This window comes from Ahaetulla prasina, chromosome 1, assembly GCF_028640845.1.
Source record: "Ahaetulla prasina isolate Xishuangbanna chromosome 1, ASM2864084v1, whole genome shotgun sequence".
Taxonomy (NCBI): domain Eukaryota; kingdom Metazoa; phylum Chordata; class Lepidosauria; order Squamata; family Colubridae; genus Ahaetulla; species Ahaetulla prasina.
The window spans coordinates 358,362,863-358,379,056 of NC_080539.1; the positions used below are offsets into that span (position 1 = coordinate 358,362,863).

The 16,194-nt window shown below is 43.5% G+C and overlaps 2 protein-coding genes across 2 annotated transcripts in view; both read left to right on the forward strand.

Annotated features, from left to right (window-relative positions):
* SIN3B (SIN3 transcription regulator family member B) overlaps nucleotides 1-4,855 on the forward strand; it is a 32,058-nt gene extending 27,203 nt beyond the window's left edge. Inside the window, exons 18-19 of the mRNA XM_058163217.1 lie at nucleotides 1,760-1,964; nucleotides 2,967-4,855. Of these exons, the coding sequence (XP_058019200.1) occupies nucleotides 1,760-1,964; nucleotides 2,967-3,197 (436 nt within the window). The 3' untranslated portion in view covers nucleotides 3,198-4,855. The remainder of the gene's footprint in view (nucleotides 1-1,759; nucleotides 1,965-2,966) is intronic.
* Nucleotides 4,856-12,504: 7,649 nt separating this feature from the next.
* Nucleotides 12,505-16,165, forward strand: F2RL3 (F2R like thrombin or trypsin receptor 3). The gene is made up of 2 exons (XM_058163221.1): nucleotides 12,505-12,669; nucleotides 14,786-16,165. Exons 1-2 carry the CDS (start codon nucleotides 12,519-12,521, stop codon nucleotides 15,865-15,867), a joined length of 1,233 nt encoding a protein of 410 aa, XP_058019204.1. The 5' UTR covers nucleotides 12,505-12,518; the 3' UTR covers nucleotides 15,868-16,165.
* The last annotated feature ends 29 nt before the right edge of the window (nucleotides 16,166-16,194 follow it).

The following is a 16,194-nucleotide window of genomic DNA, read 5'->3' on the forward strand; positions in this document are numbered from 1 at the left end:
GGGCATGGTCAGGGGGAGCAGGGATTTTTGCTACCAGTTCTCCGAATCACCCACCGGATCGAGAGATCCAGTCCGAACCGGGAGCATTTCACCCCTGCCTTGGTGATATGATGAAGCGAAGAAGGCGACAAGAGAGGGAAAAGCTATTTAAGTGAATGGCTGCTGCAAAAACTTAGGACGAGTGGACTTCAGATCCGAGAGTCTCCCAGCCAGCCAGCCAAGTTTGAGAAACTGGTTTAGGGAAAGCATTATAAAGTGAATCTGCTTGAACTTTTGGTGAATAGGACGTGGTGGAATTTTGACTGTCATACTACTACAGGATTACAGATACCGCTAAAGAATTCATACACTTTGTAATGGGTAATTTGTACTCTGATGACAGGAGTGAGTATACATTTCAAAAATTAAAAACAGCTTTGCATAAGGGGATGGTTCTGCTTGTGAAAGTTAAGAAACTCAAAAGGGGCAGAATGCAGCGAAGATGGGATCTTGAAAAGGTGTGCCTGGTAAAACAAGGAGAGGTAGGGCGATGACTGAGGAGGTACAGTTTATTATTTTGGCGTAAACTAGATTCAGCTGTATTTTTCTGAGTGCGTGCCTTTAATTTCCTCTGCAATTTTTCCTATATTTTGCATAAGGTTGCTTACTCTGGAAATGAATAGGATGATGAGTCTGTGTGCGCATAGGCCGTAACGTGTGTTTTCTACCTTACTCCTTAAAAGTGTGGTTTGCATTTTGGCTGAAGTTGATCAGAATTCCCCTGTACGGTAGTGGAGCCTGCCCATTATGGTCATAAGTTGCGAGGGCCATAAAGTGAGTCATCGCATGAGACTGATACAATTTTACGACCTTTTTTGTAGTGGTCACTAAGCAAACCCATCATTTGCTATAGGGCATTTTTGCCGAACTTTGGAAGTAAACACTGATTTTTGGCAAAAACATCATGAAACACAGTGACAGAAACACAGGATGCTGCAAACAGCCATAAATGCAAAGCACCCAAAATGTGTTTATGTAACCGTGAGACGGGCCAGCCGTTGGAACTTTGGAATCAGGGTATTGTGGCCTGTCGGCCGCCGGCCCCTCCAGCAGCCGAATCAGATGAGGAGGCGTGGGAGTCAGGGTCAGCTTCAAGGCAACCAGAGAGCTCCGAGGGGGAACATGGAATAGAGCTGTCAAAGGGAGTGAGACAGAGGCGGAGCCTGGGCTGTCCGTCAGCCCTCAGATGGAGAGTCAACAGCCCCAGGTCTGGAGGTGGCTGGATCCAGTGCCTGACGCGCAGATGTGCAGAAGGCAGAGGAGAGGAGAGCAGTGGAAATCCATGGGCCGATTCTTGGGAAGGAAGAGCCACCGCTGCTAGCCAAGCCCCATCCTAGCTCTGGGGATAAAAGGCAGGGATCTGATATGAATAGATGTGGCAGACAACTCTTCTTCTCCCTGCCAGACGGACTTGTTAGCCTGCATTGAGAGAGCAACTTGTTCCCGGGGCTGCTGGTGCTCCTAATAAAGGAATCTTTGAGTTCACTTCTGAGGGTTTGTCATGTTTGGGGAGCTGGGTCACAACACAGGGCATAAGTCCCTTTTGGGAGGTCTCTTGTAACTTCAAATGATTTTAAACAATCAGTCATAAATCAAGGACATAATCTGTTTCAGAGAGATTTGAAGAAGAGTGATTGGGGTACCACTTTCCCCCGCTGCCTCCTTTCCCTGAAGTAACCTAGGTTGAGGCCTCTCTTCTTTTCCCCTTTTCCCCTTTCAGGAACCTTGACAAATTCCGGCGGTGGCAATGCCAGCAGATCCAGGCCATGCGCGACAAAGCGAAAAGTTCCTGGAAGCAGCTGATTGGCGTGGAGAGTGCCTGCAACGTGGACTGCAAGTTCAAGTTGAACACACACAAGATGCTCTTCATCATGAATGCTGAAGATTACATGTACCGTCGGGGAGCGCTGTCTCGAGCCAAACAGGTGCACCTTCTCGAATGGTCCCTTCGGGTAGCAACTTGCTACAACAGGGGTGTCAAACTATTTCATTGAGGGCCGCATCAGGGTGGTGTTTAACCTCGGGGGGGGGAGCAGTGGTGGCCAGGGGTCATGGCCAGCTTGATGTCACTCATGTCAGGGGCACCTGTGGTGGCCCGAGTGCTTTGCCAGCAAAAGTGGGCTCCTGAGCTTCGTTTTTGGCTGCGATGGCCTCCTGCAACCCTCTGCCAGTGAAAATGGTTCCATTTTCACTGGCAGAGGCACCAATACCTTTGCTGTTGTTGTGGTCCGTCAGCAGCCTACAGAGCTGGCAACGGAGTCGGACAGCATTGAGGCTGAGGTGAGGCCAGGGCCATCGGGAAGTGAGGTGCGGACTCCAGAGCCTCCAGAGACTGATAGTAGTGAGGCAGAGGAACAGGAGGAGCCTGTTCCTAATGCACGCATGAGAAGAGCTGCCAGAAGGCAAGAGCAGCTCAAGCAGAGAGGACAACTCGGGAATAGGGCCAAGAGATGATTGGCCCCTCCCATAAGGCTTAACACAGACTAGCACCGGCATTTGAGCTTTGTCAGAAAACAACGTTGTAGCTGCGTCTTCTGCTTCGTCTTCTGCTTTGTCTGCATCTTTGTTTTTGTGGCTTCTGGACATTTGCCAGGAAGGGCCTTTGGGAGTTTGCCTAATTGGACTGAGGTTTGCGAGATAACTGAGGAATTTGTGTTGGGAAGCATTTGTTTTACTTTGAGTTGAACAACTCTGGGAATGAAGTAATTCCCAGCTGTTCGAATCAAGTTTGTTTGTTTTTCCATGGACTAAGTTTATTTCTACCTACTTGTGCCTGGGTCACAACAGCTGTTTCCAGGTTAGCCCCATCTAAGCACCCTATGGGCAGGATCTGGCCCGCGGGCCTTGCGTTTGATACCCCTGTGCTAGAGAGACTAAAGCTCCCAGATCACCTGTGATCCTTCCCCTTTTCCCCAACTCTCTTGCAGGGGGCACCTCGAGTCTTGTTGCGGCATCACCAGCGCTTTGAAGAGTGGCACCGGTGCTGGCTTGCAAGGCATGTCAACCGAGAAGCAGCCGAGATGGTCCAGGACTGGCTGATGGGTGATGACGATGAGGACCTGCTGCCTTGCAAAACTACTTGTGAGACTGTCAGTATACACGGGGTGCCTGTCAGCCGCTATCATGTGCAGTATAGCCGCCAGCCCTCCTCGCCCTGACTTCCAGTCTGTCTGCCCTCCCATCTGCCCCGCCCCCCCGCCCCAAATCCAGTGGCCCTCATGGACTTTTGGGAAGATGACGTATGTATCACTGGTATTTATCCAACCAGCTTTTATCATTTGGGGTCCCACTCGGGGCTGCGATGATTTTCTTCCCCACCCCCACCCTACCCCGTGCAGCATGGGTGTGCTTGTCCGAGAAAGAATGGACCCACGGCAGAATGGCAGCTTGTGTTGCTCTCATTTAAAGTGGGAGTTTTCAGCTTAGGCCAGGAGAGAGAGTTTGAATTGCAGGAGGGAAGAGGTCAGTGGGCTAGAAGAGACAGGCCATTGCTCTTTGAGAAGTTCCAAAATTGTTGCCCCCAAAATTGGGGATGAGATCTCCAAGAATCTACAACAGTGACCTATTTACATCATTGAGCAGGAAACAAAATAACAAATGTGGAGACTTAGACTTCCTCTCTCACTTTCCCCCTATGTTCTAATTCTATGGGTGGTATGGCTTGAGTCCCCAGTGTACCTTGGCACCTTCTTACTTAGAGAGTGGCTGCTGCACCAGAGGGCTTTTACCCCTTCGAAGATAGGAGAACCCAAGATTTCTTCAAGAACCATGTTCTTCAAAGTCCATGTTTTCCTGCAAAGAATTTAAGAGGTTTGGATTTGTATTCTCTTTCTACCCATCTCCAAAACACTTTTTAAAAATCTAGTCTAAAACTTGGCCTGGATAAGATTCAAGGTGTCTTCCCTTCCACACAGGCTCCAGTATGTTCACTTACCTATGCCATCTTAATTCTCATTTGTGTGCCTCTCATGGCAACAAGATTTGCAGGTCCCATCTCTGGATACGAAGTGCATGTCCAGAGATGCCGGACTGTTCAGTGGAAAGACCCACCCACCCACCCCGATGTAGAGTTTGGGGGGTTTGTGCTGAAGCTCTGGGTCTCCCAATTAGGGGTTACTGCCCTCCCCTGCTTCCAGAAAGTCCTTGGTGCCTGGGGGTTTCTTCGACTTGCGAAATATGCGGTTGTATTCCCCCCTCTCTTCTCTTATTCCCCTTGCGGCCAAGGGAGGGGATGCAATTTTGCCTTGAGCAGTATTCAGAAGTCCCGGCTCTACCACCTTTCTCTCCAGCAGCTTCTTCTCCCAGATTTTTAATTGTGTCTTCTTATGCTCTACCTGAGCAGAGATGACTGCCTGTGCCAAATTCTGTTACGAAACTACTACTAAACGGTAGCTTGTGGCTTAATGTGTGTTTGATTGGGGGGGAGGGGGGCATCGTGAAGTTTGAGAATTTTATCCCCTCCTAGACCACCCTCCTCCCTCCCCTCTTTCTCCTCAAACTTTTTCAAAGCCATCTTTACACATCCTTTTATAAATCAATTAATTTATAATCTGAGTGGACAAAGCAAGACTCTCTCCTTTGTATCCTTCTCATCGCTCAGTGTGGTGTTAGCAAGGGCTACATGAAACCAACAGAGACCTGTCAATAGTCGGAAGAGAAGACAAGAAAATAATTCTTCGGTTTTTCTGAAGGAACTCTTGCTTTTTTAAAAAAATTGGTTTTGGCTTGTATTTGCTTTGCAATTCTTTAAATGTAGTTTTTAAAAAAATATTTATTTGCACATCAAGTAAAATAAAATATTGATTTTAAAATGCAACGATTCCCTCATTTCTTGATTCTTGGATGGCTTCAGAGTACTTGACAAAGCCCTTGGGAGTAGCTCTTCAGAGCATTTGAAAAGCTAGAAACAAATGTTTGTGGCCAGGATATAACCTGTTTGAATATTCAGGGAGAGGCAGCTATTTGTGAAACAGAAGATTCTTCTTTACAGACGAGACATAACAAATCTGGGACTTAGAGATGTAACATTCTCAATGAGGTTACAGTTAGTCCTCTACTTATGACCATAATTGAGCCTGCAGCTACGGTTGTAAGTCCTGACAATGTGATTTTATGGCCTTTTTTTGCAGCCTATTGTAAAGCAGACGCCATGGTTGTTAAGCAAACCTTATTGTTCACTGCAATTTTTTTGCCGGAAAACAGAAGTAAATACTGCTTTCCCAGCAAAAATGTCATAGATCACAGTCACATGACTGTGGAACATTCCAAATGGCCATAAATGCAGGCCAGTTGTTAAGTGCCCAAAATGTGGCCACATGACTGTGGAGGGAGGGGGCACAGCCATCAAACCCATGTGGGTCATAAGTCCCTTTTTCAAAATTTGTCGTAACTTTGAACAATCACTAAGCAACAGTTTGTAAGTCAAGGATTACCTGTACTTAATTCCTTGGATCAGGGAACACTGAGCTGTAATGCTCAATTATTAGTCTGAATCAGTTTCCTTATTTATTTCTGGGATTGTGGCCTTAGTGTCCTGAGAAGTGTAATACCTACTTACAAAAAAATCAAATTCAGGAGAGTTCTTTGACATCCATAATGGGGGACAGAAAAATGCATTTAAAGCCTGACAAAATGGATGCGGTGTTGGTAGATGGGAAACAGGACAGGAAGATGGAGGGTCAGTCCATTATGGACAGAACGGGAATACTTCATAATTCTTGTCATCGGGGTGGGGGGGCACTCTATTATTAAGATGCTGGGTTTGTTAGCTGGAAAGCTGACAGTCCAGGTTTGAGACCCGAGCAACATGCAACAAGGTGAGTTCCTATCCTCACCCCAGCTCCTGCCAACCTAGCAATTCGAAAGCATGCAAATGTGAGTAGATAAATAGGTACCACTTCGATGAGAAGGTAACAGTGCTTCTTAACATCATGCTGGCCACATTACCACAAAAATGTCTTTGGACAGTGCTGGCTCAATGGCCTTGCAACAGATGAGCACTGCCACATAAAGTCGGCAATGATTAGCAGAGTAAAATCTGTAGGGACTCCTTTATTTATCATCAGTTCTGCAAATACTGACAATGGCAAGAAGTGTCTTTGCCCAATTGCATTTAGAGTGCCAACTGTTTCCATTCCTGGGCTAATCAAATTTGGTATTCATTATCCATGCCTTAATAACCTTTTCAATTATGCCCATATGTTCTCTTGAAAGTTATGTTTACAAAACTGGCTGATCTCTTTCATCAGGATTTGATTTAAAACATTTATTTTAATATTAACTTTAATTTCTATTTTTAATTTTTTATAGTCTCTTTTTGCTTTTACATTACCGATCTTAAGCTCTTGCTAGAGTAAAGAGGTATAAATCAAGTAACCAAAGGTTCTTTTAGAGGTGAAATAATGCATTTTCTGAAAGAAATCTGAGCAACTTTAATAAACTAGTTTAATGTATTTAATAAATTAATAAACACCCCAATCGGTTTTTATATTTAGCCACCAGTTTAATTTTATGTAAAATTATATTGGTGGCCAAATATAAAAACTGATTGGGGTGTTTATTTTCTGTTTTTCTGGCCAACTGGACAGATTTCTAAGAAAGTATTAAATTGTAATCATGCCCTATTTTTTATTTGATGAGACCTCATGTATCCTGAGCAACTCACAAGAGGCAAAGTTGTTTCTAAATTTTGGCATTTTGCTTTACAATATATAACTTTGTTATATGTTTATGTGTGTAAATAAGACAGATTTGCAATTATGATTCTGGGATTGACAAAAAAAACAACAACCCAGTACCAATGGGACTCAGGAAGTGGCCTTTATCTGTCTTCTGGACCAACTTCCTCATTTCCTTCAAGTGTTCTTTAAAATCTGGCTTTTTCCGAGGTCTTGGGCTATGGGGTGGATGGCAGGCCTCTTAGTTGTTTCATTGCTGTGCCAAATGTCATTGTTCTGTCTTTTTTATTATATTCTTTCCATACTGTTTCTAGGGTTTTGCCATCTAGAGCAGTGGTAGTCAACCTGGTCCCTACCGCCCACTAGTGGGCGTTCCCAGCTTTCACGGTGGGCGGTATGGGTTTTGTCCGATACTGAAGCACTTTCCTTTTTTTTAATTTAATTGACTTTTGGAGAAAAAAATCATAGCATTATTTAAAAACATTTTCATTAGGTTTTCATAAAATTACCCATGACAATTTAAAATTCTGAAAATACACTATTTGTATTACCCGCGCATAAGTTTAGTTCACGTTACGTAAGTGAAACTAAATGGCACTATAGTGTGACCGCAAACAAAAGAGCCTCATCCCAGAATAGCTTGAGCATCTCCTCCCACACCACCCAGCTCTAACAGACAAGCAGAGCTGGTAGCTGGTGCCCCCCTCCCCAAACCCAATCCATGATGCACGAGAGGCATGCGCAGACGACCATACACGGCGCATTACAGTGGAACCGGTGGGCGGTTAGAAAATTTTACTACTAACGGAGATACAAAAGTGGGTGGTAGGTATAAAAAGGTTGACTACCCCTGATTTAGAGTCACCAGAGCCTGGTAGCCTTATAGATAAAATAAGTAAAACTAATCACATTTTTTGATTGTGGCCAGGTTCAAATTACATTTTGGACACATGTCACTATATGAAGAGCCAACTTCCTTAAGAGGTCTATAATGCTGGAAAAATTGGAAGGAAAGAGAAAAAGAGGATGACAATGGCGAGATGGATGGGCCCAGTTACACCAGCATTACACCATTGAAGGCATGCAGGGTCCGTTTCAGGACAGATTATTCTAGAGGGAAGTAAGTGTGGTTGTTAAGGGTCAACAACACAATCAATCAAGACACATATTTAAAAAATCAATCCTGATATCATTTGCTTTAACTTCTCTTCGTGTCTCGCTTTCACATCAGAAATATTCATCTCTCTTTGGTTCATTGTGTCAGCAGTCATGCAACAACTAAAGCTATTTCAAAATATTTAGTTATGGGGAAAGGATACGAAAAGGATTTTCCTGACCTACTTCACTCCACAATGGAACTTAAATTCAAGATGATAGGGTGAGAATAATTTTATTAGGGGACGAGTTGCAAGGTTTGCTGCTCTAGCCAAGAAATTGAACGCTTAGTTTTGCATTTGATTGTAAAGATGTTATGTAGGTCAATAGTTTTATGGTTTGAAAACTAGTTTTTTTTAATATAGCTAAATGAGGTTTCCATTAATATTACAAATGCTTTATAATGTAATGTTTTAGTATGAAGAAAACTTAGAAAACAGTATTTGAAGCTGTGAAGTCCTTGGTGCTCTCTGAACTTGATTATTTGTAGACATTTTGTTACTCAACTAGGTAACATCATCAGTGCTAGTGAGTATGGGGTTTACTCCTTCTTTAAGCTGCTGCAACGTATTTGAATATTTGTCTTCAGACAAAAATATTTGTCTTCAGATGAGTACAAATATACAGCAGGAACTCAGAAACACAAGAAAAAGGAAATAAGAAATAACCACACAGCAGCCTATAACATACAAAATGGCTAAAGCCCTCCAAAACGTCTTCTAACAAAATGGAAATCTAAACAATTTTATCAAAAAAAATCTGACCTTTCATAGCACAACCAACACAAGCTATGAAAAAAATAGCATTACCACACACAAAAAATATCTCAGAAACAACCAACAGACTATTACAACCACACAGCAGCAGCCCATAACATACAAAACAGCTAAAGCCCTCCAAAACATCTTAAGTAAACCAAAGGACCCAGTATACCAAGAAGAAAAAATCAGGAGTCTACAACACATACAGATGACTAGCAGAGTGCATCCATGAACAGCAACTAGCAGTCAAGAAGGCACAATGAAAATGCCACCTCACAACACTTGGACAGATTCAACTATAGTTTCAACTGGGAAGCAGCATCCTAGACCAAGTTAAATTGAACAACTCTTTTAAAAATTCCTGGAAACTTGACATTTGGGCAAATCAGCCATCAATAGGCACACAGAGATAAACCACTTTTACCCACCATTCAAAATACCCAATTAAAAAGCTAAGAACAAAATAAAAAGATAACACCCAGATAAGCAGGGATTCACACCAGGCAAACAATATCCTAATCAAGGAACTACCAAGGAGAAAATACGCTCCCTCCAACACTGACAGGCTAAGTAACTTCAGAGACCACCAAGGACTCAACAGTTCAATCCTGAGCTACATATATTTTCATTTATTGGAATAGTCAGAGCAGAAGAACTGAAGCAACAAAGGTTTAAAAAGTGTAGTGGAACAAGAAATGTAGTTGTGAAAAGGTACTGAAGATGACATAGTTGGATGTGACGGAGAATAATTGCAAGCTATTTATAAATTGGAAATGCGTAATTTTGTATTTATTTATTTTGTCATGTTTATGTAGTGTATATTGGAGGTTGTGACCCTTTGAGAGCTGTACACAACGAAATTTCATTTGAATGTATGGCAATTAGTGTACATTCAAAGTGACAATAAAGTCTAAGTGTGTGAATTTATGTATCTTGGTAGGGTGTTTACAAAAGATGAGGAAATGGGTGGGGATAGTTTCATATGTACAAAATCTGGTGAAAAGTGGTTATTGTGCTGTAAGGAATAAATAGTGAAAGAAGCAAAACAAGTGTATTGCTCCCCATCTCAATGCAAGTTGAAGTTGGGTATATCAGGAGAAACATTAAATTCCATAAAAAATAACGAAGAAAAAGTTAAGAGGCTAAAGAGAAGATTGAGAAAGTTGTGGTCTGGATACTGTTGACGAGCTCCTCAGAAATGCAGAGTTAAGAAATTTAAAGAGCAAAAGACAATGAATGAAACAGTGCTATCAATGCGATGAAAAAAGGATGGTTGGTAAGGAGAAAAAGAAAAGGGAAAAAAATGCTGAATAGTGTTGATGTAGGCAAGTTTCATGTCTTTTTATTTATTTTTTCTCTCAGACCTTTAATTTCATTGGCATTGCATTGAGTACTACTCTTGTACTACTTAACTCTGAAGTACCACAACTGGTATGTATCTATGCAGCTATCTGTAGCTTCTAGGGACTAGAGTGCCCTAAGCCATTGACTAGCAAAAGTAAATTGCAAAAATCTCAGGTTTTTAAGATCACTGTGAAGTCTCATAAAATGTTGGCCATTTTAAATGTAGCTGTACCCTTGTTATTTCTTCTTGGGGCATCTATCACATCTGCATGGTGTCTGCTCAAAGGCAATATGCTAGGCCTCGGCAGCTGCCAAAAAGCTGCCAATCCTAGGTTGCATCAATAAAGGAATAGTTCCAAGATCACATGTAGTGTAGTACTGCTTCATGCTGCACCGGTAAGGCCATACTTAGAATACTGCATCCAATTCTGGTCACTGCAATACAAAAAAGATGTTGGCACCCTAGAAAAGTGCAGAGAGCAACAAAGATAATAAGGGATCTGGAGGATAAACCATATGATGAATGATTGAGGGAACTAGGTACGTCTAATCTAATGAAGGGAAGAACTAGGGATGATATGTTAGATGTCTTCCAGTACTTTAGGGCAGGAGTGTCAAACTGGCAGCCCAAGGGCCGGTTGCATCACACTCAGGCCACCTATCCCAGCTCCACGAAGGCAAAAAAAATGTCACGATATATCACGTGACATCAAGGTGACACAGCGAGTTCAACACCTGTGCTTTAGGTGCTGTCACAAAGAGCAAGTCAACTTATTCTCCAAAGCACATGAGGGCAGATGCTTTGAAGAATAACTTTCGACTCCCTCTTTGTGAAGCTCTGAGGGCAGGACAAGAAGTAATGGGTGGAAGAAAATTAAAGAGAGAACCAGCTTACAACTAATGAGAAATTTTCTGACAGAACCATTAATCAATGAAACGGCTTGCCTCCAGAAGTTGTGCGGGCTCCAACACTGGAGGTTTTCAAGAAGATACTGGACAGCCGTTTGTCTGGAATGCTATGGGGTCTCCTGCTTTAACGGGGAGTTAGACTAGAAGCCCTCCAAGGTCCTTTCCAACTCTTTTATTCCATGTTCTAATTCCACAAGCAGGAAGTTCCATGCTCACATCATGCTCCTCTCCTCCCCCTTGACCATGTTTTTGTAGCTGTGCTATTTGCAGATGGATGGAGCCGAGGCAGGCCCTATCTGCACAGGGATATCCTGTGTTGCCCTCTTCCGTCTCCCTCGCACCCACCATGATGTTATTTCCTGACAGTTATCAGGAGAAGCAGAGGATATTGCAGTGGCCATTGGAATGTTTGTATACGTCAAAGACATCTTAAGTGGCCTTGAGTAAGCAGTGGGGAGGTTGTGGAAAGCAAAAGGTCAGGTTGGTGGGAAGCGAAAGGGGCGCGGTGTGGCTCAGGCTGTAAGAAGCCTGTTATTAAACACAGCTGCCTGAAATTACTGCAGGTTCAAGCCCCACCAGGTCCAAGGTTGACTCAGCCTTCCATCCTTTATAAGGTAGGTAAAATGAGGACCCAGATTGTTGGGGGGGCAATAAGTTGACTTTGTAAATATACAAATAGAATGAGACTATTGCCTTACACACTGTAAGCCGCCCTGAGTCTTCGGAGAAGGGCGGGATATAAATGTAAACAACAACAACAAAAAAGCCTAATTTCAAAGATTAAGCAGCCCATTCCTTTTTCAGCAAAGACTTGGTTTTGGTTTGGACAACTCGAGAGTCATAGCTGGTCCTCTATATTTATTTTGAGGTTCCCACAGACCTGAAGCCTTGATGAGAAAGATGGCAGAGTGAAGGTATCTACAGCAGAGGTGGATGTTGTGACCCAAGCCCAAGTAGGTTTCCATTGCCAGCTCTGTAAGCTGCTGTTGGACCACAACAGTGGGTTTCAGCAGGGTCTGACCAGTTCTAGAGAACCGGTAGCGGAAACTTTGCAGAGAACCGGTAGTAAAAATTCTGACTGGCCCTGCCCACATCTATTCTCTGCTTCCCAAGTCCCAGCTGATCGGGAGGGAATGGGGATTTTGCAGTGGCCATCCCCTGGAGTGGGATGGGAATGAAGATTTTACAGTATCCTTCCCCTGCCACGCCCACCAAGACATGCCACGCCCACCAAGCCACACTCACAGAACCAGTAGTAAAAAAAATTGAAACCCACCACTGATCTACAGACAACAGAGAAGATTCTCTGGGAAAATAAATGGCCTTCCTGGACTGCTAGTCAAGCCAGATGGTCACTTTATGCTTTTATGACTAAATGAGTTAGATGCAGTGGGTCCCTTTTGTTATGGGGCAGTTCCTTGAGGCATGCCAGACCAATCCTGGTTTGGGACTTCCCTCTTCTAACTTCTGTCAGGGACATGATTATGTCACTGAGACATGTACTTCCTCCCTGACATGTCTTGCTGTAAAAAAAAAAAAAGCTCCCCCCACCCCCCCAACCACTCCCAGAAGAGGCGGGCAGGAGGACTATGATGTTTTCTGAAGTTAAGAGCCTGTCAAGGCAGGAAATGGGATGTTGCCCGACTCCTCACAGCTCAGGGAACCACTCTTGCTGACAACGCACAGGATGTCACTGGGCGAGACTGGGACAAGGGGATACTTCTTGCCACTGCTGCTTGTGTGCTGCTGGAAGGTGTCGGCTGCAGGAGTTGCTGATTATGATGGTAAGGAGTCAAAACCTCTCTAACCAGTGGTGGGATTCAGCCAGTTCGCACCACTTCGGGAAAACCGGTTGCTAACTTGCTGAGCAGTTTGGCAAACCGGTTGTTGGAAGAAATCATTAGGGCAGAGAACCAGTTGTTAAATTATTTGAATCCACCACTGTCCCCAGCACCATTTAGCCTGCAAGTGCAGGAACAACTGGCCTGAGGAACCAAGTGGTTGGGATGTGGGGATTTGACTCTGTTTCAGGGTTTTAAAATTTTCATTGAACAGAATCCAGAGTTCTGTTAAAGATAACGTCTAGTTGTGCCACAGCTCTCTTTAGGATCCCTCAAGTGAAAAATAGATGGCTGGGCATTTTTTTCCCCTCCTTAAGGAATTGCATTGTTTATAGGAGAAATTTTCTAAGTCCAGAATCCCAGAGTTCTGTGAGATCTCTATCGGGTTCCATGAAATGCTAGGAACAAAAGTTTTTCCTGCTCAAACAAAGCATATTTCCTATCACTAGAGCTTTACTCCTAAGTGGAGAGCCTACAGTCTTGTAGATCTTGCAGCAGTGCAGCTACTTGCAGTTGAGAAATATCAAATGTGGCAGAGATTTCCTGCCCCTTTAGCAGTGGGGCAGACAGTTCTAGGTTTGCAGCCACCAAAGTCTTCCAGGATCTTGACGCTATTTTTTTTTTTAAGTATCACCCTGGGGAAAAAATGGCATGCTAAGAGACTGTAACTCTCTAAAATGTGAAAGCAAGCCAATATTTTGCATGCTGTGTTGATGTCATCACATTATTAGCTATTCGTCCTAATTCCTTTGTATGTAAAGGGATGTAAAAAACATCCCTTCGAAAAGAAATTGTCAGAATGATTGCAGTCAAGAGCCAACAGAATTCAAAGGAAAGTTTAGAAGAGAAAAATTCTTGCTTCGGTTATTTGCAAACTTATTTTGATGGCATGAGCTTCTTCCCTAGCTCTGATATACAAAACACAGTTGCTTAATGAAATATACACAGCTGTTGAACCATTTCCTGTTGCTTTCCTGAATCCAATGGGGGAGATCTTGCATAGAGATTATCAAGACACTGTTGTTAGTTCTATGGTGTTCATATTATAAATTATTTCTGCAAATTTCATGAAACTAAGGTGGGGAGCTAAATGCTGTAGAAAAACAAAGGGTGGATAATTTGCAGTGAAAATCATCAGGATGAAAACAAACATAAATAGGAAGTCGACTTCCTAGGACTTATTTCTCCAACTTATCCGCATTCTTTCTTGTTCTGAATACAGATAAGATGGAGAAATAACTCCTAGTTTTGTATGAAAAAAATTAAGGCCCCTTAAATTGATCAAAAATTTCAGTATGAGCCAGCAATGTGATATAGTTGTTTTAAAAATGCATTCGGAATAATGCCACATTTTAAAGACTATTTAGAATATGAGTAGCACCATAGTCAGAAAGGGAAGGAATTCTTATGGGGGGGAAAAATGTTTTTAAAAGCTGCATATTTTAGGTCGGAAAAACAAATTAAAGCAATACAATAACAATCTTCAAACATTTGAAGGTCTGTCAAATAAGCAGACGTCAGCTGAATAATATGAGAAACATCCTTAGTAGTATAAACAAGTGGACAGTAGCAATCTAAACATTTCATCCTTCATTCAGTAGGTTAAGCAGAGTCTAGATTGGTCTCAGGGATGCTGTACAGTGATTGCAAGAGACAGTCTGGTGTAGTGGTTAAGGCACAAGATTAGAAACCAGGGGACTGTTAACTCAATGACCTTCTCTCTCAGCCCTAGGAAGCAGGCAGGGGCAAACCAATTCTGAAACTCCTGCCAAGAAAACTGCAGTCCAGGCAATCTCAGGAATCAAAAACTGAAACAAAGGCTCACACAGCCCCCCAAAAAGGGGGGAAGAAGGGAGGTACAACTATAAGGCAGGGGTCTCCAACCTTGGCAACTTTTAAGACTTGTGGACTTCAACTCCCAGAGTTGAAGTCCACAAGTTGCCACGGTTGGAGACCCCTACTATAAGGGACTTGCTTTCTAAAACTAGATGGAATGAAGGCTGGAGGTGGACTGGGGACTCATAATTAGAATCACTGACCAGATTCCTTCTATTGTTAGATTATAGTTCCAATGGAACCGATGAGAATCGAACAGAGCAACAGAGTGGCCTGTGCCCTCGCGCAATCCCAGGGGAGACAGTCACTGAGAACAACGCTACTTTCCTGAGTATCTCGAAAGATTCCCATGGTTCACTCAATGGCATGCTCACTGTCATTGTCCTTCCATCTTTTTACACCCTTATCTTCCTCGTTGGACTCCCTGCCAATGCGCTGGCACTCTGGGTGCTCACCACAAGGGTGGAAAAACTGCCCTCCACCGTTTTCCTGATAAACTTAGCAACTGCTGATCTCTTATTATGCCTGCTGCTTCCTCTGAAGATCTCTTACTACTTCTTGGGCAACCACTGGCCCTTTGGGGAGGCCATGTGCCGCTTTACCACTATGGCCTTCTATGGCAACATGTACTGCTCCATTATTTTGCTTGCCTGCATCAGCATGGACCGCTACCTTGCTGTAGCCCACCCATTCTTCGCCCGTTCCTTCCGCAGCTCTGCCTTTGCCGTGGGCACCTGTGCTGTGGTTTGGGTGGTGGCTGTCCTCTTCACCCTGCCTCTGACTCTCTTCCGCCAGTCCTTCCCACTCTATGGGACAAAGCAGACTCTATGCCACGACGTCCTGCCATGGCAATGGGAAGAGCAGCATTACTACCATTACTTCATCACCCTCATTGCCTGTGGCTTCCTGATTCCTCTCCTCATCATGGTGTTCAGCTGCGGGGTTACACTCCGGGTCTTGTTGGGCAGCGGTGAAAAGTATGCTTTAGCTGCCAAGCTGACAGCCCTCATGCTTATCTCAGTCATGGCCTTTTATAGCCCAAGCCATATCCTGTTACTCCTCGACTACTCCCGCTCCTGCCTCAGGAGGGATGGGACGTTCTACGGGGCCTACATGGCCAGCCTGGCCTTGAGCACCTGCAATAGCTGTGTCGATCCCTTCATTTACTATTATGTCTCGGAAGAATTCAGGTTAAATGTGAAGAGGAGACTCTTTGGTCACCGGAAGGATTCTGCTGTGTCCATGAAGACTTCAAAAGAAACGCTGCCCTCAAAAAACTTCCATCACTCCCAATGTCCTGGTTGAAGGAGAGACTGTCTTCACGGTACTTTGAAGGAAAGGAAAGCAGAAAAGGGGCTGGCTGGGGCTTTTCATGGTCTTTCTTACCAATTTTTTTTTTTTTTTGAGGAAGCAGCTAATGGTCCTTGACAAATATAACGGATAAAACCTTCCCAATCTCAGCTCCATTCCAACTTCCAAGAAGCCTAATTATGTTCCTCATTAATTCTGAAATCTTGTGTAGCAGATAGATCTTCCCTTTATTTCGTGGCTTGACTGTATGGCTTTGGGAAAGTCCAAGTACGTCTTTAATAAATAGATTCAAAGAAAACTTCCCAAAATAAGGTTGTTGCT

Bases quoted from the DNA above. Each gene is read 5' to 3' on its own strand.
- F2RL3 (XM_058163221.1), top strand. From the start codon at position 12,519: ATGTTGCCCGACTCCTCACAGCTCAGGGAACCACTCTTGCTGACAACG. The intron at 12,670-14,785 runs GTAAGGAGTCAA...TTCTATTGTTAG, and splicing joins AGGAGTTGCTGATTATGATG to ATTATAGTTCCAATGGAACC.